At 42.3% G+C, this 26,876-nt stretch overlaps 1 protein-coding gene across 4 annotated transcripts in view; it reads left to right on the top strand.

Moving 5' to 3' along the window:
• zgc:172282 (leucine-rich repeat and fibronectin type III domain-containing protein 1-like protein) overlaps nucleotides 1–25,131 on the top strand; it is a 112,326-nt gene extending 87,195 nt beyond the window's left edge. The window contains exons 4-7 of one of the 4 annotated variants that reach the window (XM_029714586.1): nucleotides 11,274–11,950; nucleotides 13,007–13,096; nucleotides 13,627–14,054; nucleotides 24,740–25,131. In XM_029714586.1, the coding sequence (XP_029570446.1) occupies nucleotides 11,274–11,950; nucleotides 13,007–13,077 (748 nt within the window). In that variant the 3' untranslated portion in view covers nucleotides 13,078–13,096; nucleotides 13,627–14,054; nucleotides 24,740–25,131. Of the gene's footprint in view, nucleotides 1–2,325; nucleotides 2,410–11,273; nucleotides 11,951–13,006; nucleotides 13,130–13,626; nucleotides 14,055–24,739 lie in introns of those variants that run through there. The other 3 variants (XM_029714587.1, XM_029714588.1, XM_029714589.1) reach the window with 3 other exon arrangements.
• The last annotated feature ends 1,745 nt before the right edge of the window (nucleotides 25,132–26,876 follow it).

The following is a 26,876-nucleotide window of genomic DNA, read 5'->3' as shown; positions in this document are numbered from 1 at the left end:
TTCACCTGAAGTCTTTTATCCACTCGGTGCGAGATGGCTCTAGTACACAGAAAAATAAGACAGACAAGGGCTCTGTCTTTAAGATGCACTGCGGGAGAGTCAGGGAGAAGAAAGAGGTGGTGTGGGGAGAAATGGCAGCATCCTGAATAGCCTGTATAGAGAATTACAACATAGCTGTTTAGGCTCATATACAATAACATAGCATTCTCACACTTACTGTCTGCATGGCCAGAGGACTCTGACACACCACTCTGAGCCGGACTGACAGAAGCCGGTTGCAGGGCAAAGGTCATCGTGCAACCATTTTGTGTTGAGGGCTGCGGAAATTAATTATTCACACGGATTCATTTTCTAACCAGTCATATTTATTCCTATTTACCTAAAGCGCCCTGTTGTCGACCCCTATTTAGTACCGCTCATCATATGATGCAGCTCTGAAGCGCTCACTCTGATTAGCATGGTGGGGAAACCTAGCATGGTTTCCAGTGCTTCCTCTCCACCAGGTAGAGGGCACCGAGGTTAGCTCATGAATAAATGATGAAATAATTGCTGTCTGTTTGAGAGGCTGGTCATGCCTGTCCTACTCTCCCCTTGCCACAGTTCTCTCTGCTTGGCTGAGGTGCCGGCTCAGGCAGAGAGGCCTTGGGCGTGTTCTGTGTTGGCTAATTTCTCGTGGACGTTTAAAAGGCTAGAATCTGTCAAGACCCATGTAGAATTATGTGATTATGAGCAGCAGTAGTTATATGTATCTATATTTGTGGTGTGGTTTTCATATAAGCCCTTTTGGGCTTCCAACCTCACCTGCACACCATTTTTTATCTGTACTGTTTTGTCTTTCACTTCTTTTCTTTGGTGCGAATAAATAAAACCTAGTTCCTGGTTTTGTGTTTTATTCATTGATTATTTGGATGGATATGGATTTGGCAAAGGCAGTGCTTAAACTAGGGAGATGATTTTAAGCTCTGTGCGCAGTAGTTATTGTACCTATGGGGAAACACTGAAGACGGACTGTTCGTTCTACATGTATATTTTCATTAAATGCCATGTTTCACATTAACACCCCCAAAACAATAATGTGTAGTGCATATATGTATCAATATGATATGTCACTTTGTTTTTTTTATTCAAGATTGGAAATTTGAGATAAAAACGATGTGGCTGTGCCGATGAACAGCTCTGGAACACTGCGCCAGGTGCCTGTATCCCGAGTGGGTTGCTTTTTGACAATAAGGTACCACCTGTCTACAGACATAATGTTTTTAACCAAGAAGAAGACCCACATGACAGGAGTAGGTCACGAAGGAGTCGATCGGGATTGGCAAGAAGAATGCGGAGTCGTCCTGAAAGCATGGTAAGCCAACGTTAAGGAGTAAGTGTCAGGCTAGCTACAGTAGCTAGCTAACTTGTTGCATTTTACAGGCAGACTGTCAGTTTAACACATAACTAGCTAGATAATGAACTAAACTGCAATTATTGTAAATCATTATCTTGCTACCTACGGTAGCTATATCTGTAAGATGTATAGCAAGAAGGATTGTGGCACGTGCCAGAAGCAATTAATGTTGACTAGCTACCTCACGTTAGCTAGATCCCATTAGCCATCTATATCCTACAGATGTAACTCAGAGGTGTAGCCTACTTAAGCAATAGAGCAGATACTTATAGAATTAATAGGGTTGTCACTTAGCTAGCTAGCTAGCTACCTAGGCCATATTTGAGCCAGTTTGGCTGCAAAGTTGGGTCTCAACAATTACAGTTATTTAAGTTAACAGCTAGCTACAATAAAATAAGGAGGAGCGTGATGCTATGATGGAATAAGTCAAGGTAGCAATTGTTAGTGATATGAGACTTGGTGCTATAATATAATTCACTTGGATGGTGTGTCATCTTTTTGTTATTAGCTGTATTGTTGTTATTTACAGACATGAATCAGGAAATATTCAAACTGATACATGAATCCTAATTGCAGTTTCAATTTTCTTTTGTTTATCTCTGCAGGTTTGTCATCTGATTTCGTGGAGCCTGGTGGAGATATGTGCCTTGTAGAATACTGGCATCTATGTATATGCATCCAGGTTGAGGCTTGCTACCAGTAGGAACATGGAGCACTATGTGTTAGTTAGTCATAATATTGTTTTCCTTTACATTGCATGATTGTACTCTTGTAATAGTAATATTATACTCCTGTATAATCCTGGAGTAATTATCTGTCAGAGAGGCTGTGATTAGAGGGTTATGCAGGAGGACCTGTGCCAGTGGGAGGTCAGGGGTGAGGATTGTAATTTCAACTGCATTTCAAGCCCACCTCTATCTGTTTCTCTCCAGGTGATACAGAGACAGAATGGTCCAAGGACCTCTAGAGCCTTCTGACAAATTACCTGCGGTCTCTTCAGAGCACCGAGAAGTAAGCTCCACTCATAATAGTATACTTGACGCACTCTGTAAATCTTCTTACTATGGTAGTCTGCCTGTGCGATCAAATAGCATATTGTCCAGGGCCACTGGTTGGATTGGATGTAATGTACTCACTCAAACTCATTCTCTCTCCTCCCTGTAAAAGTCTCACAGATTTGTGTAAACAACTAACGTGTGTGTCCATCCCCCTGTCACCAGGTGAGTCTTCTGGGCTATGGAACTCTAGAATGGCAGATCGAAAAACCTGCCACCCTGTTGTCAGCTATCCACAGACACTTCCTTTAGGAAGGATGCAACTAACCATTTTAATTAACACATTTTGGGATTGACCAAATGCAATAAAGTTTTGTATAAGCAATTCATTTTTCAATTGTTAGATTAAAAACGATAACTTGTTCATAGCATGTTTGTCACATTGGTCTTTCTTTTTTTACTCCTGTGTTTAACTTCAACATCAAGATAGCACGTAGAGCTTATGATTCAAAACGTCAAATACCTTTTTATTCATGTATATCAGACACATCACACACGTGTGTCAACTAAAATATACTGTATATCCCAGTAAAGATTGAAGAATGGGTCAAATGGACTAAGTGAATATAAGTCAATGTTTTTGCCCATAGTACTTCGTATGAATTTGAGAGGTGACATACAATACATGTTGACAGAATGGCTGTGAGAGAGAGCCTGTTGCTGTGCTTCCAGGTAAGGTCCTGGCTTCCGGTAGCACTTCCGGTATTCAGTCAGGCAGCTTGAAGATGTGTGTCACCATCCAGGCCCATTAGTCGGCATGACAATAAATGCATGTGTACCTTTCATCAGCAAAGCCATTTTAGCGTTTAATGCACATGTTGCTGAACAATTCAACCCATTTGTTAGTGTCACTGATACACTGCATATGGAAATTCCCTTATATTCAGTTCATAAGCATTGCCTGTAATACCTCTACGGTCCTGTGGTGAAACAACTGTTGTGTAAGGTATTGGGCAATGGCTTTATTCCAGGGCCCGTATTCAGTGTCTTCAGAGTATGAATGGGTGATCTAGGACCAGCTCCCCCTTGTCAATGTAATCATATTCATTGTGATATAAAAGCCAAAACTGATCCTAAATCAGTACTGCTATTCTAAGATGCTTTGTGAATATGGGCCCTGGTCTGTCTGCAGCATCCTGTTTTCTGTGACCCAACTCCCTCTCCACCTGAATTGCAACAACAACGTGAATAAGAATTAGCCTAGTCAGTCAGTAACTTAGCTAATTAGCGAAACACTAAGGTAAATGTGCACATGCCTAGTCAGCCAAACGGCAAAGCCTATTCTCAGTCAAATCTGGAGAGGCATTTAGCAGTATTGCCAACTTCAGTCTCCAAATGCATCAACAAACAGGCAGGGGAATGAAGTAGTTTGACAAAGTGTTTCATAGTCAGTAACTAGTCTTTTTAAAATATAGCTAGCAATTATATAGCTAGCTAGTTATTTTCTAGAAGCCTAGCTACAGTCCACTTAGCTAGGCTAAGGTGAACCAAACTCAAGGTGACGGTGGGAATTAACGTTAGCTAGCTTTCCGCCCAGAAGTTTCAATCTAGCGAACTAGTTAAAATGGCATTTTCTCAACTTCATCAATCAGATGGATAGCTAGCAAATATATTAGTATTCCCTTGTATCTACAGTAAAGCTACCTGATACAGCGGGCCAGTTGATAGTAATGTAGAATGAATGATACAGCTAGCTAACTGCAATGCCAATGGCTAGCCAGAGTTCACCTGAAGTGTATACTTACCGGTGAACAACAGTGCATACTTCGTCCACTGCCAGTCCTATCAACCGCTTGCTGAACATGGTTGTTTGAAGACATTTTCTCCATACATCGCTTGGTGTATGTTGCTAGTTTGCGAGCATGCGAAATCGTCCTCTTTGCCAGTCAAACATTTTACGCACAACTGTTGCAGTGGCTTAAACGACGGGATGGAGTGGACACTGCTAAGATTCAAAATATCTGTCTTGAAAACATTCAGTGCTCACTCAATCATCCATTATTACGGCTTGGCGCCTGTCCACCCGGATCATAAATACAGGTAAAATTAGCATAAGGGAGGGGCTTGGCCGAGAGTTTCCTTTTGCGAGGGAAGAGACTTCGCTTCTTTCCTTCACACAATGGAAATCACAATTTCACAGCACATTCCCCCCAGAAGTTTAACAGGAAGTGATAACTTTAATTTCTGGGTAACCAAGATTATGTGCTGGCTAACTGTTTCTTCTGCCTGCTCCTCACCGCAGTGGGGGCCAACCAACATCAATAATGCATCAGACCCCTGCTTACAGGTGAAGGGAGAGCTTGGCAGGCAGGAGTGGGCATTTCCCTTTCTGCAGGTGTTTTATCCATGACCTGCTTCCTCACCACACACAGGCCCTTTTAGTCAAACACACAACATTATGGGCAGAATTCAGTCTGTGCTAAGGATCAGGAGGGCAGTGGCCTAGTTCAGAAGGGAAACGGGGAGCAGGTAAAGGCTCTGCTACACACAGACTGATTGTCCCTGCCTGTGCTCTTTGTTCTGGGGCCCGCGGGAAGTGTTTCCCTGATGTTCTGAGGGGAATGAATAATGGGGCGTGGCACGGAGTCTCTGTGGCAACCAGGCCTGTCGGCACAATACAGCCACTTTCACGCACTTAGAGAAGCTGACAGGCAGCTGTGTGTATGCGTGTGTGTGTGTGTGTATATGCATGTGCGTTCATCCGCACATGCATCTTTATATGTTTGTGTAGAGGTATGTGCGTAACCTTGAGCGCAGCGGCACCAACAGTATTTCATTTTTTACTCTTTTATTAATCAACTTATTTTTGAATCATTGACTCATCAGTATTAAATGGATGTTTCTAACTAATTTAAAATGCAGTGGAAATGCAGTCTGATGCGTGGAGATTTAAGAAGGGATTAGTGTTTGTGTGTTGGTCCTAATCTGTCCCCAAACAGAGCTTCTCAATGACCCCAAACGGGCTAAGGAAATACCAGGGGAAAATAAAGTTCAGCCCCATGAATCAAAATGTAAATCCTCAAACTGAAACTTTGCTCAACAATTTTTATGAAGAATCTTGTCTCTCTTTAATTCAGTTCACCTCTGGCTTGTCTATTCTCCCAACCTGGTATAATGAATCCTGTCAAGCACATTTATTTTACAAAGAGCATTACATATTTCCCATCTGAATTCCTTCGTACCTGATATGAATGGGACAACCCAAGAGAGTCAGAGGAATTGACTGTCACTTATCCTTAACCTTCCTTTTGGAAAAGCCCATTTGGGGAAACTGGTAGCACAGCCTTGGGAGAGTGTGTATGTGTGTGTGTGTGTATATATATATATATATATGTGTGTGTGTGTGTGTGTGTGTGTGTGTGTGTGTGTGTGTGTGTGTGTGTGCACGTGCAATGATATGTGTGTGCGTGCAATGATTCAAAGTTGCATGCACTACCACTCTCCCTACCCCCTCAGTCAATGGGGGCTGGTTAGTAACCTATTCAGGTGTGCCTGAGACGACAGCTAGCTCTGATAATTGTATAAATAAATGAGCATGGTGTGTAAGCATACACACCTCACTAGCGATACGCCTTTAATTCCCACTGCTTCCCTGATACGCCATCATCCACGATGCAATTTTTTAGGTCAGTGTTTCTCCGCCAGACTGCATGCCAATCATTCAGGAAATTATACAGTGCATCCCTACAGATGGGATTATGTGGGAAGGAAATGTTGTTTTTTGTCATATTTTTGTGTTCATACTTAGTCCTCTTGAGAAAACATGGAGGCTGATTTTAGTAAGAGCTACTACCAATATTAAATAACAGTGTATGTCACAGGTAGAAAGACTGCACCTGTAGCACAAATTAATTATCACCCCTCTAAAGATTCCAGACAAAGTACAATATATAGATATACGATACCAGTCAAAGGTTTGAACACTTACAAGTCATTCAAGGGTTTTTCTTTATTTTTACTGTTTTCTACATTGAAGAATAATAGTGAAGACATCAAAACTATTAAATAACACATATGGAATTGTGTAGTAACCAAAAAAAGTGATTTAGATTCTTCAAAGTAGCCACCCTTTACCTTGATGACAGCTTTGCAGACTCTTGGCATTCTCTCAACCAGCTTCACCTGGAATGCTTTTCCTGCAGTATTGAAGGAGTTCCCACATATGTTGAACGCTCATTAGCTGCTTTTCCTTCACTCTGCGGCCCAACTCATCCCAAACCATCTCAATTGGGTTGAGTTTGGGTGATTGTGGAGGCCAGGTCATCTGTTGCAGAACTCCATCACTGTCATTCTTGGTCAAATAGCCTTTACACTGCCTGAAAGTCTGTTGGATCATTGTCCTGTTGAAAAACAAATGTTAGTCCCACTAAGCGCAAACCAGATGGGATGGCGTATCGCTGCAGAATGCTGTGGTAGCCATGCTGGTTAAGAGTGCCTTGAATTCTAAATAAATCACAGTCAGTGTCACCAGCAAAGCACCCCCAACCATCACACGTCTTCCTCCATGCTTCACGGTGGGAACTACACATGTGGAGATCATCCGTTCACTTACTCTGCGTCTCACAAACACACGGTGGTTGGAACCAAAAATCTTACATTTGGACTCATCAGACCTAAGGACAGATTTCCACCGGTCTAATGTCCATTGCTCGTGTTTCTTGGCTGAAATAAGTCTCTTCTTATTATTGGTGTCCTTTAGTAGTGGTTTCTTTGCAGAAATTCAACCTTGAAGGCCTGATTCACGCAGTCTCCTCTGAACAGTTGATGTTGAGATATGTCTGTTACTTGAACTCTGTGAAGCATTTATTTGGCCTGCAATTTCTGAGGCTGGTAACTCTAACTTATCCTCTGCAGCAGAGGTAACTCTGGGTTTTCCTTTCCTGTGGCGGTCCTCGTGAGAGCCAGTTTCATCATAGTGCTTGATGGTGTTTGCGACTGCACTTGAATAAACTTTCAAAGTTATTGAAATGTTCCGGGTTGATTGACCATCACGTCTTAAAGTAATGATGGCCTGTCATTTCTCTTTGCTTATTTGAGCTGTTCTTGCCATAATATGGACTTGGTCATGAAGCTGGTTGAGAAAATGCCAAGAGTGTGCAAAGCTGTCATCAAGGAAAAGGGTGGCTACTTTGAAGAATCTCAAATATAAAATATATTTTGATTTGTTTAACACTTTTTTAGCTACTACATGATTCTATATGTGTTATTTCATAGTGTTGATGTCTTCACTAATATTCTACAATGTATAACACAGTAAAAATAAGGAAAAATCCTTGAATGAGTAGGTGTATCCAAACTTTTGACTGGTACTGTAATTTAAAACAAGTCCTCTCGTACTGTAGGCCAATGGTGTATACTGTATGTTGTTTAGAGTATGCATATGTGGTGCATTTAAATAATTATATTAGGAAATTGGTTTTTAACACCTACCAAATAAGGATTTATCAGCATTAGTGATCCAACGATGCATTTTGGGATCAACAAGCTGATTGTCGTAGTTATTTACCAAGAAGCAGCATTTCATTTGCATTCCATTTCAAGCTTCATTCATCTCATCAGGCTCTTCACTTAGAGATTTCAATCAGCCTCGAAAAAAATAAAAAAATACATCGCAGTTTCATTTCTCTGCCCTAAATTTCCCACAAAGAGAATAATTTGCTTCCCTATTCACAATCGGCACCAGGCTTCATTGTGAAGTAATTTAATTTGGGGTATCTGCCGCAAGGATGCTTCATGAATCAGGTATCAGTCCCCCTGCATCGCTCCAATACCTTTTTTCTATTCCTTTTTGTAACTATGTTCATGTGTTTTACACCTAAAGTGTCTAATGTCTAATAGCCTATTCCAGAGCTGCCACATCCATGATAAATCCCGCAATAAACCAAAGCACAAAAACACCAGATAAAGGTCCTCTACACAGCCCAGATCAAGGCGACTTTGTTCAGCATTGTGCCATGATGATTCTCCGTAAAGGCAGTCTGGATGTCATCCCTATACAGAGAGAGAGACAGAATGAGGCAGACTCTGGGCTTCCAGTCAAAATAACAGGCAAAGGTGAGGCAAATAAGAGGACTTCAGAGCACTTTTAAAGGGGCTAGTCGTGGAGCTCCTCCTTCTCCCTGCCACACTTTAATAGGATCCAGGATTGAGATCTTCTTTTTCCCCTACAGACCATAACATTAACTATTAAAGGAGAGAGGAAGAGAAAGCGGGACAGACAGAGACACACAGAGAGAGAGAGTGACACACCGAGAGAGAGAGACAAACATAGGGAGACAGAGAGAGATGGAGAAAGAGAGAAAAAAATTGTCTTTGCTGACTCGTGGACTAATTTGAAGACTTTTCCGTGATCCTAGTTGGATTAGGATAATTCTTCCTCAAACAGGTGCTCTCGTTTTAGTAGTCGATAGGTTGGAGGAGTTCCCAAGCAAAACGGCCACCTCAGGGGATCCGCAATTAATAAACAAACGTCTTCTAGCAATGTCTTTCAACTTTAATAGGAATACACTCAACCAATTTCCTGCCAATGTAAGTGTGATAGTGATTCAAACACAAGAACATTGATACTAGAACATTGACCAAGATAATTGGAAGAACGCTATATTAGCTAAAACCTATTTATATTCCTATATTCTCCAATCCCCGTTAAGGCCTTTGTATAACATGTGAAAGAGGCATTCCATTGGACTCAGACATCTGATATTATTGTAGCCAAGATTGTCTGTAAGAGCATTAGCTACAATGACTCTTAAAAAATGGGGTTAAGACCAAGGCTAAGGTTATGGTTGGTTGATTGTCTGAATGGAGAATGTGGATTTGAACCTTTCATAGCCTTGCAGTTGACACGTCACTTCTCTAGCTGGTACTGGATTGGAAAAGCCTCTAGAAGAAGATGCAAAGATAATCTGAGTGAATAAAGATTAGGAAGAGGTTGCACTGGCAGCAATAACATTTCTGGCTGGATGTCAGGGTTACGATTATTGTTACTTTTCCCATGTACTTCATTTTGTCAGTTCACATAAGTGAATACATTTTCTTGTATGCACTAGATTTTTCGGAAGTTGGTGCAAACAACTCAGAGAATATTTCCTATTTAATTATGTCTGGTTTGCGTAACAGCTTTCTCTGCTAGTAGAACATGTATTTGACAAATGAAAATTACATTTCCAATTCATTCTGTTCTTAGTGTAAATGTTAAACTTTCAGCCAGAAATGTTTTAATATTTATTGGTTTATATTGAATAGGGGTTCTAATGATCGCAAGCTCAAGCTGGAGGCACCTTGTGATTTAACACTGTACTGAGCAATGCACATTCTCAGTCAATGTGTCTCGGTGGAGGAGATTTCGGGATGGACAGCTCAGCACTGTAGTAACAAGGTCCTAGCCAAAGTCACCCATTCTTTCAACCCTGTCAACAATGTCTTCTCAATGTCTTCAAAACATTAAATGATTATAATCTATTTGAACAAGTCCAGGAGAGTTTTCTTAGCTTATATTAAGTGTTCTATTGGTATACTCAGCCTCAACCAAGGCGGCTTAATGAGATGACACCGGGTATTGTTTACAAACTCAGCTTTTTGAACTGTTGAAGTGAATTTAAATGTCAAGTCTTGTTAGCCAGATAATGGTACACACGTAATGGAAATGGGAGATTTGGAAGCTTTTGGGAGTTATGCGAATGGAGACTGACATTTAATCACAGCTCAAGATGTCGCTGGCATCACTTTTAATGACTGTCATCCTCTCATTTTTCCCCTAATGAAAGAGTTCCGGACGTATGCGGAAAATACACTGCTCACTTATACTGTCAGAAATCACACGCATGACCGCACACTATCACAGTGCCTTTCAGGGGTCTATACTACAGTGTTGCCGACTTTGTAGTTTCTGTCACAACAGTCTGCATATTGTTGTCATTGCAAAGGTCGGATTCACCAGACTATTATCACAGGGAACGGTGTCTGCCAACGACTGCATAGTTTTATTGTCTCTTTGTTATTATTTCCCGACCCTGCCCATGATAGTGCTGCATAGCTGCAGGAATGGGACAAGATCATTGACATAATCTAGAAAAGTGGAGCAATCCTGAAAAATGACCTGACAAATGCAGTCCAATCATATACAGTCATTTCAGTTTAGTGCTGAAAGGGGTGATTTCAGAATGAAAAGGTATGGTACCAAAAGGAAAATGAAACTGCTTGTGTTGATAGGCTCTACAGTGCTTCTGAAGCCTACATGCACCCTATTATCTGGTAGTGTTGGCACCTATTGGGCACATGCTTTACTCCTTGGATGGACATTGATCTCAATATGGTCTTTCTCTACAAACTCATTGGACCAGGGTTAGGTGATTGACTGTGGGTGTAACTCACAAGCTCTCTGCAGAGTCAACGTTTCAGAGAATCCACAAGGGGCCCTTACACTGATTACTTTCATCCATAATATATTCCATGTTATACATTTCTGGTAAATCCATTTTATGGCCCTTGAATATTGATTTTGAGGTTTGTCATTATGATGGTCCCACTAGTAAGCCCAATGGGCTGTACCAGTTTGATCGCACCACTCATCTCAAACCAAGGGGTGTACCATAACGCTATTATAATACTGTGGAACAATTTCTTAAGATAAAAGTATGTCTTAGCGAGTAACTATCCATATCGATTCACATAGCCCTATAGACAAGTCCAGTGTCTACACTACCTTTTAGTTACTCAGAAATAATCATATTTTGAAAATATGTGCCATCTACAGATTATTTGTACCTGTATATATATCATGGCAGTCATCAGTCCTAAAACATGTTCCTCTCTCTAATCAATAGAATGATCCCGTCCACCAGTCAGGACTTCCTGGTTCGTGACCTGGTGTCAGGGCGTGAGTACGACCTGTGTGTCCTGGCGGTGTACGACGACGGCATCACCTCGTTGACGGCCACGCGGCAGGTGGGCTGCGTCCAGTTCATCACGGAGACCGAGTACAGCCAATGCCAGGCCCTCCACAGCCAGTTCCTGGGCGGCACCATGATCATCATTATTGGTGGCATCATCGTGGCCTCCGTGCTCGTCTTCATCATCATCCTCATGATCCGCTACAAGGTCTACAGCCACCAGGGCATGGACACAGGTAAGGTGGGCACCCTGGACAACATCTGTGCCCAGACCAACGGAGGACAGGCTGGGGGACAAGTGTCACACTCTGGGTCTAAAGTTACAGAGAGCCAGGAGGAGCAACAGGCTCATGCCTTTGCTGGGGTGGGAGGGGGGCCAGGGACAGGGGGAGGAGGGGGTGTGAGTGGAGCGGCATCACCTAATGCCACCCAAAAGGACTCTAACACCTTGGTGCTGGTGGTTGACTGTGAGAAGGTGGTGCAGATATCAGACATGACTGCTGAGGACCTGCTGTCGCCTACTAAGAGGCGTCACTCCAGGACTGCCATTGAGATGAAGAGAAGAGAAGAGCTCACACCCAAAGAGGCCACCAATGTGAATGTGGGGGGAAGTAAGTACTTGAGTGATACAAATGGTTGTGAATGGGGTTAATGAGAGAGAATGGCAGTGAATGACCCCATTTTTTGTAATGTGGTATCTCTATGGCATGTCTGAAACATCTGGCTTGTAATTCATTTTTATTCCTTCTGTGACCAACAGTAGGTATCGGCAGTTAGAGCTCTGCCACTGAACATGAGTCCATTGCATAGCCCAACCCAGCACACCTCATTGCAGCACATAAAATGCCAGTTCTGAGACATGTAATTGCTAAGAACAGTGCTATTCTACTGACTCAATGGGCCACAGACAAGTATATTTTAAGAGCCTCTCCAGAGTGAGAAACTTGGATACATTGTTCCAATCGGATAATTGCACTTTCTGAATGAATGGCCATGGATTTCCAGAGCCTTGGCCTTGTAAATCACTAAATCAATATGGTGAATTAAATCAGGGTCAGGGAGAGACAGGCCCTCTCTTTCAATAGCGTCAATCACTCAGTGCAGCTGCAAAATACATTTTGGTTGAAATTAAGGGACGTAATGAACCAAAATGATCAATCTAGACTGAGGATAATTTGTCAATGAAAACGGTTGAGTTTGGCTGCCCTTGAACCTGACCAAAACCTTTGCAGCCAACCACATTCTCACAGTCATTGCTGTGTAATGCACACTTTGCACTGCAATGCAGATAATGAACTCCCAAAAGGTGCTGCAGTGAACAAATCACTCTATACATTTACATTCTGTAATCATAATTTACTTTCACCAGTAGAATCATATGCGACACACAACCAGTGCAAGGCTACCATGAGATCGGAGTCACTTTGCCCGGATCCCATATCAGATCTGTGCCAAAAACCTGTGTAGCTCCCCTGTGTGAGACAAAATGGTGCCAATTTGGTACAGATGACACCGGGCCATGAATCACATTCCCACGGCCATGTCCGCAGGCTCCCGAGTGCTGTGTCCCTGAGACGAAGGGTGTGGGATGCACTGCGCCATGTCCAGCCTGGCTGTCACTAACTCTACCCGCCTCATCTCTCACCTCTATTTGTCTCTTCCACCAGACACGCCGGCGCCTGCGGCTGCCGACGACGACAAGAGGGCTCACAGAGACTGGAGCGACTTTAAAATTTGATGACTCCTTCTGCTTCTCGGTGAGAAGCAGCCATCAACCTCCAAGAGTAATGGTGCCCTTCTTTCCCTGTTCCTCTCCATTAATCTACTTGAGAGAAGAAGATAAGAGAGGGGGGGGGTCTTTAGTGTAAGATAGATGAATAGATACAAACTGAGACGGAGAGATGGCCATGTCAGAGAGAAAATATCACTTAGTCAGAGCTAACATATTACTAGCCACGTTACTGCCAGAGACCTCCCTCCGGAGTCTGTTTCCACACATATGCCATATTCAGCGAGACTAATTGCAGAGGACACACCCTTAACACTCAGTGCTGCACTTTGATAGCAGCAGACATCCAAACAACATAATGCAAAAACATGAATTACATTTACTTACATTTTCATCCTACACCAATACACTGCAACAGCAATACAAAACGGATCATTGCACAGTTGCAATTAAGTCAAATGACCATTCAAACAATTGCACATTTTTTCATGATCAGCTGTGATTAATGTCATGCGTTCAACTCAATCAGTAACCATTGCTCATGTTTATGTTTTTCAGAATATTCCAGGGTTCCAGGAATCAAGGAGATTAGATTATAAATCAGGAACATTTTTAGGACTTCTGTCGGACTTCCTCCTTGCGACCCCGGAGTTCACACGGTACCCATGGACCCTTCCATGAAAACACACCTAGATGGATTAAATAAGGACTCAATTCACCATCATAATCTATGGGAGTGGAACTAGACGGGCCAAAGGCCTCGCCGGTGGCTTTTGAAACGTATTGCCTTGTATCCCTTTGTGGCTGACTGTCTGTGTATCCGCTGTCATTACCACAGCACTACTACTGTTCCTGGACCTGTAGTTGGACCAGGACTTGCCAATACCTGGACCTGTTCATGCACCTGGATCTATTCCTGGACCTGCTCATACTGTACCTTACTTTACCTGACTGTCTACAGACTCAGGATGGGGACCCAGCCTAAGGTGAGTGTACACAGGATCATGTACTCTATGTGGGTTGACCAGGAAACACTCCCTGGTCAGGTCACAAGGTCAGAAAATCCCCCAGGACTTACTCATGATTTAACCAAGTTGACCATATATTTCAATCAAGCCAGCCACAGATACAGTGGCTTGCGAAGGTATTCTCCCCCCTTGGCATTTTTCCTATTTTGTTGCCTTACAACCTGGAATTAAAATAGATTTTTTTTTTAGGTTTGTATCATTTGATTTACACTACATGCCAACCACTTTGAAAATGCAAAATATTTTTTATTGTGAAACAAACAAGAAATAGACAAAAAAACTGAAAACTTGAGCATGCATAACTATTCACCCCCCCCCCCCCAAGCTAATACTTTGTAGAGCCACCCTGGGGTATGTCTCGATAAGCTTGGCACATCTAGAAACTGGGATTTTGCCCATTCTTCAAGGCAAAACTGCTCCAGCTCCTTCAAGTTGGATGGGTTCCACTGGTGTACAGCATATTTTGGGGGAGTTTCCCACATGACTTTTGGTGAACACCAAATGTGTTTGCTTATTTCTTTAAACAATGGATTTTTTTTATGGCCACTCTTCCGTAAAGCCCAGCTCTGTGGAGTGTATGGTTTAAAGTGATCCTATGGACAGATACTCCAATCTCCGCTGTGGAGCTTTGCAGCTCCTTCAGGGTTATCTTTAGTCTCTTTGTTGCCTCTCTGATTAATGCCCTCCTTGCCTGGTCCCTGAGTTTTGGTGGGTGGCCCTCTCTTGGCAGGTTTGTTGTGGTGCCATATTCTTTCCATTGTTTGATAATGGATTTAATGGTGCTCTGTGGAATGTTCAAAGTTTTGGATATTTTTTATAACCCTACCCTGATCTGTACTTCTCCACAACTGTTTGGAGAGCTCCTTGGTCTTCATGGTGCCGCTTGCTTGGTGGTGCCCCTTGCTTAGTGATGTTGCAGACTCTAGGGCCTTTCAGAACAGGTGTATATACACTGAGATCATGTGACAGACCATGTGACACTTAGATTGCACACAGGTGGACTTTTTTTTACTAATTATGTGTCTCCTGAAGATAATTGGTTGCATATGAATACATATGCACGCACCACTTTTTCCATTACTTACATTTCTTTTTTCTTTTCACCAATTTTGACTATTTTGTGTATGTCCATTACATGAAATCCAAATAAAAATATATTTAAATTACAGGTTGTAATGCAACAAAATAGGAAAAACGCCAAGAGGGATGAATAGGCACTGTATCTTTGAGATGAAGGAGAGTGATGAAAAATTCAACTCAAATCAGAAAGCTAATTTAGGGTTGTGTGTGAGAGTGTGTTCTGTTTTGTATTTAGCTAACCGTGTTAGAAGATCCAGACAGTTCTAGTCAGATTAGCTTGTGGTTACAGAACAGGAGAAGGAGGGTGTTTGAATATAACATGTGGTTATTCTGGAGGAGGAAAACCACTCCAACCCAATCTTTCTCCCATGTTTGCCTCCCATCTCCCCCCGTCTCCTCCCTGCCCATTCCACTGGTTCCTCTGGCTTAACTAAGAACCTGGCTAAACGGACGGGAGATAATTATGGGTAGACAGGCAATTAAGGAGTCAAATTTTGTAAGCGATCAGCGCAATTAGGTCCTGAACACACTGATGGAGGAACACAGTGGGAGAGGATCCTAAACGCATCACTAAATCTGTCTGGAGCTAATCCTACTTTCTCTTTCAACTCTTTTTTTTTATTGATTCATTTATTAGGATGGCCATTGGCTGATGCCAATGGCCACAGCTAGTTTTACTGGGGTCCGACACATAACAAAAAAGACATTACAGACAAAATACTTTACAATTGACATACGTGTGTGTGTGCATCTATCAGTTACACATACATGTCAGTACATACATACAACAAGTAGGTTACATGGGGGAGAGGCGTAGTGCCATGAGGTGTTGCTTTATTTGTTTTTTTAAACCAGGTTGGCCGTTCACTTGCGCTATATAAGATGGAAAGGAGTTCCATGCACTCATGGCTCTGTATAATGCTGTACGTTTCCATGAATTTGGGGCTTGTGAAAAGACCCCTGGTGGCATGTTTGGACATACTTACTCATTCAAGGGTTTTTCAGCATATGTGTGAACTCCTTCAAGACTGTTGGAAAAGCATTCCAGGTGACTACCTCATGAAGCTGGTTGAGAGAATGCCAAGAGTGTGCAAAGCTGTCATCAAGGCAAAGGGTGGCTACTTTCAAGAATCTAAAATATATTTTGATTTGTTAAACACTTATTTGGTTACTACATGATTCCATATGTGTTATTTCGTAGTTTTGATGTCTTCACTATTATTCTTCAATGTAGAAAATAGTAAAAATAAAGAAAAACCCTTGAATGTGTCACGGTTGTCTAGGACCAGTGGAGATGCGGAATCAGGAGCAGGAGACAGAGGGCCGGAGCAACTGTGTTTTAATAATAATAGAAAAATGCAATAGCCGTAGGGCACAGGGCGCGTGGCGAAGTCCGCCAGGGGAAAACACTTTTCCCAAAATAAGCGCACTGAAAATATAATGGCAATATAATGGATACTAACAGGATACAATCACAACTGTCCTGAGTGAACAATAAACAATCCCGCACGAGAACCCCAACTGAAAATACACACTAAATAACCCCCCACTAATGACAAACACAAAACAGGTGCGGGATAGACAGACAAAACCAAAAGACACAGAAACAACGATCGGTGGCAGCTAATAGGCCGGCGACGACGACCGGCGAGCGCCGCCCGACCGAGGAGGGGCGCCACCTTCGTTAGATACTGTGACAGAATGAGTAGGTGTGTCCAAACTTTTGACTGGTAATGTATATACATATCTACCTCAATTGCATTTACCCCTGCACTTCGACTCGGTACTGGTAACTGGTAACTTTTGACTGGTACTGTACGTTTTCTCAAAAACCGGTTATGGTCAATAATACAGTACAGCACTCACAGTCGTCGTTATCAATTTCTTTCAACCACTCATCAGTCATTGTGTCAGTGCAGTACATGTTTACTGCCTTCTCTATAAGCATTCTGAAAGTCTGTTGTTAATTTGTTTACAGAGAAGTATTTGGTCAAACACAATTTTTTCCAACAGTTTGCTAAGAGCTGGCAGCAAGCTGATAGGTCTACTGTTAAAACCAGTAAAGGCCGCTTTCGACTCTTGGGTAACGGAATAACTGTGGCTTCCCTCCAGGCCTGAGGACAAAGACTTTCCTCAAGGCTGCAATTAAAGATATGCCAGATAGGAGTGGCTATAGAGTCAGCTACCATCCTAAGTAGCTTTCCATCTGAGTTGTCAATGCCAGGAGGTGTGTCATTATTGATGGATAACAATAATTGTTCCACCTCTCCCACAATAACTTTACAAAATTCAAACTTGCAATTATTTTCTTTCATTATTAGTACAATGGCTCACTGTTAGTCGTTGGCATTTCCTGTCTAAATATGCCCACTTTGACAATGAAGTAATCATAAAAATAATTGGCAACATCAAATGGTTTTGTGTTGAATAAGCCATCTGATTCAATGAAAATATTTGTTGAATTAGTCTTTCTGCCCCACCCCCCAAAAAATCTTCATTCTTTATATCATTGATCTTGACTTCATAATACAGTTTCTTCTTCTTTTTGTTGAGTTTAGTCACATAATTTATTAGTTTTCAGTAACTCAGCCATTCAGATGTGCAGCCAGATTTATTAGCCACTCTTTTTGCCCCATCTCTTTCAACCATACTGTTTTTCAATTCCTTATCAATCCATGGAGCCTTAACAGTTCTAACAGTCAGTTTCTTAACAGATGCATGTTTATTAATAATTGGAAGAAGCAAATTCCTCAAGTGCAGCGCCTGAATGCTCCTTATTAATCACATTAGACTAACAAATATTTTTAACCTCACCCACATAAATCACAGCAAAACATTTTGTATGATTTTATACACTATTTTAGGCCCAACTGTTGAAACCGTGGCTTTCCTGGATATAGCCACTATATTGTGATCACTATATCCAATGGGTACAGATACAGCTTTAGAACGAAGTTCTACAGTATTCGTAAAAACGTGATCAATACGTGTGGATGATCTTGTTCCTGTAGTGTTTGTAAACACCCTGGTAGGTTGATTAATAATCTGAACCAGATTACAGGCACTGGTTACAGTGAGAAGCTTCCTCTTGAGCGGACAGCTTGATAAAAAACATCCAATATTCAGGTCCCCAAGAAAGTAGACCTCTCTGTTTATATCACATACACTACCAAGCGTTTCACACATATTATTTAGATATTGACTGTTAGCACTTAGTGGCCTTTAGCAACACCCCAAAAGAAAAGGCTTTAGATGTGCCAAGTGAACCTGCAACCACAACACTTCAATAACACTTGATATGGCTTTGAATATATACAGCAACACCTCCCCCATAAGTATTCCTGTCTCTTCCATAGGTGTTATATTCTTGTATTGCTACTGCTGTATCATCAAATGAATTATCTAAGTGAGTTTCAGAAATGGCTAATATATTAACATTATCTGATGTTATCAAGTTATTGATTTAATGAACCTTATTTCTAAGGCTACATATATTAAAATGGTCTATTTTCAGGCCCTTTCCTGGGTAGCTTATCAGAGATAGACATGGTATACACAAAATAAATAACATTCAGCAGTCCATTAATAAGTTGGTGTATGTAAGTGTGTGTGTGCTGCGGGGTTGAAGCTACGAACCCGTAGGTTTGGCTCTCTCATCCCTTCCAGGCATTTGGGAGGGAGGGTGGACAATGAGCCTGTCATAGCGGATGTAAGCAATGTCCCCACGCGCTCTGGCAGCTTTCATGGTTGGGATAAGTTCTTTCCTCTTCTGGCGCACAGCTTCAGGATTGTTCTTGTTGAGGGAGATATACGTTCCTCTCATGTTCTTGACTCTTTCCAGAACAGCTACCTTGTCCTTGAACTTCAGGAACTTGACCACTATCGGCCTGAGCCTGTCACCTGGACCTCAATCTTCCTGTGGTTCATATTCAGTTTCTCCGAGAATTTCCCTCACATTGTCCTTAGACTCCGTCCAGGTCTCGTGGAGATTCTGCATTTCTGTCCATAACCATGTTTTTACGCCTTGATTGTCCCTCGAGATAATCTGATTTCTCTGTCATTGTTATCATGATTCACACACAGAACTGATGTCATCTCTCAATGATTTACAGATTGCTGTCATCTTGCCTTTCTCCTGTTTAAACTCACCGAGCTGACCCTGGGAGGACTACAAACTGTTCTTCAGGTCCTGGACCTCTCTGATCAAGTCGTCCATTATTTTATTAGTTGACTCCACCAGTGTTTGGACAAAACACTTGAAGCTATTTTGTTGTTGTTGTAAAAACTGCTTGTAGCACTATATATATATATATAGTACTACAATATATATTGTTTGTTTGTTTAAAAGATCCTTCACCTGTGATAGAAAGACACCGCTGTCCTCAACAGCACTCCTGCCAGCTTTGGTCTTTGTCATGGTAGCAACGTAGGTTATGCTGTTACTCCTCACAGTTCCAGAAGGGCAGGTCGCAGATAAGATTGAAAACAACAACTAACCGCAGCGATCTAGACAGCCACAAGCCCGGCTTTACTGTAGCATGTTTAGTAAACCAATCAGTAGAGTTCCATACTGAGCGCGGCTATGGCTGTGTTCATTCGGGTAATGGTGTGCTTTTTGTGTTTGGCTGTGCTGACTTGAAACATTTTGTTTACGTAAGTCAATAAATAAGTTTCTTGGAGGACATGCATGTGGTTGGTCATTTCCGGGACGCCTTACGAGATCATACTTAATTATTCTCACATCAAAGATAGGATTGCGCTTCCTAGAGATTTATCCAGCCATCATGTCATAGCTTAGGTCTATGCTATCTTAGATCACTGCCGTGGTCATAGTATACCATTGTACAACCAAACACAGATGAATCCCATTAACGTTGGATCCCACAACTCATTGAAGTTGATTTCTTACCCTCGCCCACCATGTGTTCAGACAGGCTTGTGTCTCTGTGACGGCACGTCTACAATTTGTACAACAAGGTGATTACACAGTGATCTGGCCCTATCGTGAGATGGAGAGGAGGGATGTTGCAGTGAAAGGGCCTTCTGCTATTACATTTCGGCTTTCTGAAACAAAGCAAGGGAGGTATGCATAATTGATAACAGCAGCTAGTTCTCGCCTCAGACGTTAACCTTGCCTTCAATTCCCCTGTGAAGTCTTTCTTTTACCTGCTAACATCTGAGAGCACAGAAGCGTGTCGAGAAGGGAGGGAAAATGAGCAGGACAGTTCTGGAGCATCGCTGTATGTCCTAACAAATAGTTTCATCATACTCTCACTCTGATGGCTTTAGCCTTTGATAGTTGAGAGTAAACTCACCCTTAATATATTTGATCAGCAAACTAACGTTGTGCCCGTCTGATTAATAAAATGTCAGGGGCGGGTGGACAGGTGCTTTTGTTTGCATTCTTTGTTGGATATTAATGTGGAGAGGGTTGAGGTGTAGTGATGTGTGAAATCAGGGGACCCCATTGTTCGTAGCCCTCACCCTTCCCCGAGTGGACAGGGACAAATGGAAAGGCTCAGTCGGCCATCAGCGCCAAGGCCTGGGCCATGAAATCACTATTGATCAACCGATATCAAACTCCATCAAGCTGGAGTTTGAGAAATTAGACTGGTTTAAGGTTAGACTTGAAAGAGATGAGATGAGGCGAAGATAGATGTGTGTGTTCAAAGAGTCTGGTATCGTAAATATTCTGTCTCACAAAATAACATGAGGATTGGAAAACAGAACCACTGTAAAAGGATCGTAAACCCTGCTGCTGGTGTAATTTCCTAGTTAGTGTTTGCTATTCAAGCAAGGGAGATGTAGAGACAATCTGTAGGATACGTGTGGGCTGTGTGTGTTTTCCTACATACGTGTGTGTGTGTGTGTGTGTGTGTGTGTGTGTGTGTGTGTGTGTGTGTGTGTGTGTGTGTGTGTGTGTGTGTGTGTGTGTGTGTGTGTGGTTTTTGTGAGAACACCATGCCTCTCACAGTACAAAAAAAATGCATGAAATGAAATGTATGCATTCACTACTGTAAGTCGCTCTGGATAAGAGCGTCTGCTAAAAATGACTAAAATGTTAATAAAAAAATGTTTACACAAGAGTCCATCCTAAAAAACAAAAACCACACAAACAAAAAGCAGATGACGCTTACATATCACAACCACTGCCAAATGTAATTAATTACTACCGTACCAAGAGGCCGGCAAATGTCAGCAGAGGAATTTATTTTGCTAATTTTGCAGCTTTCTTTATTGCCATTGCTGTGTGTTTGCTTTGATCGAGGCCGTAGTTTCTGCTTTCTGTGTGTGTGAGGCACTGGGCCTCGGGGCGCACTGCAGCTCAATTTAAACTCAGCACTAATTCCAAACAATGGCAAAGGCATTGATTCTGTTTCTTTTTGTCACACTGCCCGTCTGCGCCCCCAAAAATATGTTTGTATACCGAGTGGCAATTCCATTCTTGTCTCTTCGCGTTTGTATTGAGCGAGAACAGAATTGAGTTAGGGGTTGCCGTTTTTCTGCCTCTCAAAGTTTTATTTTCTAGCTACGTGTTCTATGATCCTTATTGCTCTGGAGACATTATCACAACAACAACAAAAAATTCCTCACGGATTGAGATCACAGCTGGTTTTAGATTGCTATCAACATTTTGTTAAAATAGGCCTTGGAGAAATCAATGATGACATGTTGTATGGCTTGATGGCGCCCATCTTCCAATCCTCCCACACTTAGCATTATGTTTTCTCAAGTCTCCAGCCTCATTGCTCTGGCAATTAGAGGATAGCTACGTGGCTAATCATTGCTCCATGCTGATGACGCAGCGATGAGCATGTTACCCAATGTATCAGCAGCGGCATGGCGCCTGATGATCACAGGTCCCTGGCATCAATAAACAGGTTGTTCTGAGTGAGATCACAGAGGTCTTCCCACTAATGGAAGTCAAGAACAGCGGGCTAAATGGTCTGTGCTGAACTGTCTGAAAGCTCAGCTATGGCATCACTATGCAGACATTATGCAAACAAGTTCTTTGGGAGACAGAATGATGTTCGGCTCAGATATCATGGGGCAGAACCGAGGCAACAGGGGACATTAGGTTCTAGGCTCTATTTGTTTTCACTTTGTCACTTTATCATGTTCTTCTGAGCAGGGCAAATGTAGAGGAGGCTACTGAGATTCACAATACCAGAGTTATGGTTTTGTTAAACAGACTTTGCCGGTTCTGGTGACTAAGAGGCTAAAACCAAGGGCAAAATGCAGTTGATGTTATCACTCGCCCTCTAGTCAGACAATGTGAAACAGCAATAACAACATCCCATGTAAAAAGGTGAGATGATGAAAGTTGCTATGGAGAATAAATTACGGTCTCCCCCTGAACAGTTTATGGGTTGGCCGGCAGAGGATCGCAGTGGATGCCGTTCGGAGAGAGATTTGTTTGGCAGACACACTGAGGTGATTCATATCAGATGATGATTGGGTGATTGCCCCGGGGGCGGTGTTCACTCCTTAGTACAGCCGGTCCCAATTGATTTCTGCTGCTCAGGCCACATTTAATTGCATAATCAATATGTGCTGATGAGAAACAAAGTGTGACGATGGGAATCATAATCGGGGTTGCAAAATAAGAGTCGGACAATGTGTATCGCACTGACCCCTCCATGGAATGCACTTTCTCAGGACAGGAGTGCCGCCATGTCATGACCCTGAGACAGCAATGCTGGTCCAATATCCTTTCTCCTGGATGGTGAAGAAGATCATATATTTAGCTCAGTAGTGCATGCTCAGCACAATGAAACATGCTTTGTTTGTAAATAGCTGTAAATGAAGCTATTCCACGTAGAGTCGCTGTCAATAGCGTTTCTAGAGATAGTTTGTCATGCAACACCATGAATGATTTGGAGCAGGTAGCAGATCTAATGGAAATTAAGCTACAGTATGATGCTGTAATTTAGTGTACAAATAGGTCTCGTGTACTCAGTTTGATACGTCAACTTTTAAAGTGGTTAAGGAAATACAGGAATATATTTCTGCACTTTTGCTGAATCCAAGCGCTTCATAATATGTGGTTGTGCTTTAAGAGAGACTCTCCTGCTGTGCCAACAAGAGAGTAGTACAGATGGGCAGGTTCTGCTTTGTGTAGACGTTGGCTGAATTTATCAATGCTCCCACGCTGGGAGGGAGAGGCAGAGAACGCCCATGGTCACTAAGGTCCTGGAGCAGATTACATCAAACTTTAAGCCATACATTTTTCACAAGATAAAACCTGCTATAGACTAGTCCTGAACATGTATTGAATGTGAATGTAGAATGTATTTTGTTCAAGTCAAGTGTTACAGTACACTTTGCTATTGAAAAGCAAATTGTTTGTTTGAATGGGTTGTGGTGAAGGAGTAATGGCCCCTATGTTTCGAATGGACAATCTATTTTTGCCTTGTGAAGCCAGCATGAAGTGCCTGAAAACACTGTCATGCAGTTGTGTTTTGACATAAACGTCATGCTAGTACATTCAGCCAATTGTGAAGCAAAAATAAGTACCCTCTCAACTCCTCCACTTTATAGGCCTCAGTCCACTCAGGGCTTTCAGCGTCAAACGTGTTAGCCTGACACAAGGGATCAGCATTTCCAAAATGGCATCCATCATTGTAGCTCTTGCTCATGCACCTGCTCAGCCTCTTCTCCTCTCCAATACAAACCACCTGCAGTGCCAGCTAGTCAGCTATATCCAGGTACCATACGTATCCACCAGAGAGCCTATATCCAGCACCATTTTTCAAAGTGCCTAGTTCCATATGTAGATGTAAGCCGAAGTATTCTATTTAAAATGATTGCCAGGCTTGTGTTCAGCTCACCACCTGTCATGCATCCAGAGCCATGATATGCCCAACCCGAGGGAGGCTTAGTCAGGCTACCGTGAGGGCTGGGCTGTCTGAGCTGACCGGCTTAGCTCCTATCACTCTTCTGTGGACAGTGCGTGAGACATTGAGGATGAGTCTAAGGCCGAGGAGTCCCAAATGTAATCTTGCACTATACTGGAAAAGCATCTGTTCACTTCAATGGCTGTTTAATGGCACTGGGTTGTTGTTTTATAATCCTGTTTCGTTTCATGGCCACGTAGGCAAGCCCGCCACGGTTTGGCCAGTGCTGTGAGGGAGGCTGCCAGTCATTTACATTTGTATCAAACAGCAGTAGAGCACAACACGGATCCAAACAGAGGGCATTGTCCAAGCACGGTGGTCGTATGGCTGCCAGTGTTTGTGAAGCTTCCTGTGTTTGTATTAGACACACAGGTTATTCAACTGATGTACTTTGGTCTATTGTCATTATGGAAATGTTTGAATGTTCTCCGTTTCATGAAATAAAGCCTTAGTATGGCAGGGATTCAATGACTCGAACACCGGTCAAGGAGAAACAGTATCATCACGATACTTCAGGGGCTACAATGTTGGCTGATCTTCATGAAGCCCTTTCAATGATCAACCTGGATTAAGTGGACTTGTATATGTGGTCAATCGTAAACGGATGAAAGGGCAAAATAGAACATATTCCTCACTGATTTCGCTGTCTCTCTCTTCTCTCTGCAGGTATGGGCCGAGTTTACCCCATCCGGACTCCGAGGACACAAGGATATAAAGGAGGAAGAACTAACAGGGACTAAGCAAACTGAACCGCATGTCTGTGCATCACCACCACCTCTTCGTCACCATGGTCTTCATCACCCTGTGTTGCGTTTTTTTTTTCTCACCTTTGAGCCGAACCCAGTGAGAACGGAATCAAACAGGCAGACTCAGACAAAACGCTCAGCGCTGGGGACTCACCTTCTTCTGTGTTCTCCGTCACTTTTTATTTGGCTTTATCTTTTGTATCTGTACATAACGCAATTCCAAATCTTATAGTTTTGTACATGTAATTTTTATGGTGTGTGAAATTTTTCTAATAAAATTGTAAAAAAGTGGATTCATTCCCTAGAGACTAACAGGCCTGTTTGTGGCTGATGATTTACCTTCTGTTACACGTACTTCTCTCCTCTTGTATTCCCCCTATACAAACCTAGTACTGTACACCCACTCCCTATCCCCGCCTCACCTATCTCTGCTTCATGGCACCGCAAAGCCGAAAACATGTGTTACCTGATGGTTGTAGCACAATGGCAGTCAATCCAAATTACTTTAGAGGGAGAAAGGGATCCCAGAGGTAAAAATAAATTAGGTTTGAATCATCCCATAGCGTCCAGCCCTTTATATATATTACCCCACCAGTCCTACAGCCTTCTCCACATAGAGATATTCAGCATCAAGGTTAGCCTCTCTCCCCCACCTAGTAGGCTTTAAATTCTGCCAACTCAATTCCACTGACTTCTTTTTATGTTTTTCCCCCTGACCCTCAAAGCCGACATGAATTTAAACACTGCAATTTGCACAGAATCTCTTGTGGTGGTTTTCACCATCTGGTGCAGTGAATCCGATCCAGGTCAGTCATTTAACCAACAGAATGCTTTGCGTGAGTTGGATGTCTTATTGAAAGTGCGAAAGCCTGGCTTTCATGGCTGTTTATAGCTATCCCAAAGTCCTCCTAAAGGCTTGCTGGGTGATGTGTGCCATGAGAGTAATGACTGTCTGACATTGTGCTAAATCATCATTTTGCTGTTATTACATACATCATAGAATGGAGTAATCCTCACTATTTCCTCATGGCAAGAGATCGAAGGATTTCACTGTCATTAATACAGGGGAACATCGAGGTGCAGAGATATGGGGTTGCCCAGAATAAATTAAATGTTAACATCAGTCACTCTGTGAGTTAAAGTGAGTTTGAAAATGTCCCCCCTATACATATTTCAGTCAGGAAACCCTCTTTTGGACTCTTTCGCATACACCCTATATTTTCCCATGTATTTTTTCCCCCACCACAGACAGTACTGGTTTCCAGTCGATGGAATGTGAGACAGAAGTGATGGTAAAAGGCCATGTCTATTGGATTTCTTGAGTAATTAATTTGGTGGGTCGATAACAGTACTTTTGTAATGTTCACTTCTGCAAATGTGGGCAATGGTCATAGAGAGGACATCTGCACTTATCAGCTAACTGGAGAAGTCTGTCTGTGAAACGGTAACTTTCATTCTTGAAAGTGATGTTACACTCGGTAGCATACCTACAGTTGAAGTCAAAAAGTTTACATACACTTAGGTTGGAGTCATTAAAACTCGTTTTTCAAACACTCCCCAAATTTCTTGTTAACAAACTATAGTTTTGGCCAGTCGGCCATCAGTCGGATATCTACTTTGTGCATGACACAAGTCATTTTTCCAACAATTGTTTCCAGACAGATTATTTCACTGTATCTTAATTCCAGTGGGTCAGAAGTTTACGTACACTAAGTTGACTGTGCCTTTAAACAGCTTGGAAAATTCCAAAAAATGATGGCATGGCTTTAGAAGCTTCTGATAGGCTAATTGACATAATTTGAGTCAATTGGAGGTGTACCTGTGGATGTATTTCAAAGCCTACCTTCAAACTCAGTGCCTCTTTGCTTGACATCATGGGAAAATCAAAAGAAATCAGCCAATTCCTCAGAAAAATAATTGTAGACCTCCACAAGTCTGGTTCATCCTTGGGAGCAATTTCCAAACACCTGAAGGTACCACATTCATCTGTACAAACAATAGTACGCAAGTCTAAACACCATGGGACCACGCAGCCGTCATACCGCTAAGGAATGAGA

Source organism: Salmo trutta, chromosome 26 (genome assembly GCF_901001165.1).
Source record: "Salmo trutta chromosome 26, fSalTru1.1, whole genome shotgun sequence".
NCBI lineage: Eukaryota > Metazoa > Chordata > Actinopteri > Salmoniformes > Salmonidae > Salmo > Salmo trutta.
Note: the sequence above shows the minus strand (reverse complement) of the source record. Positions and strands in the feature narration are given on the sequence as shown.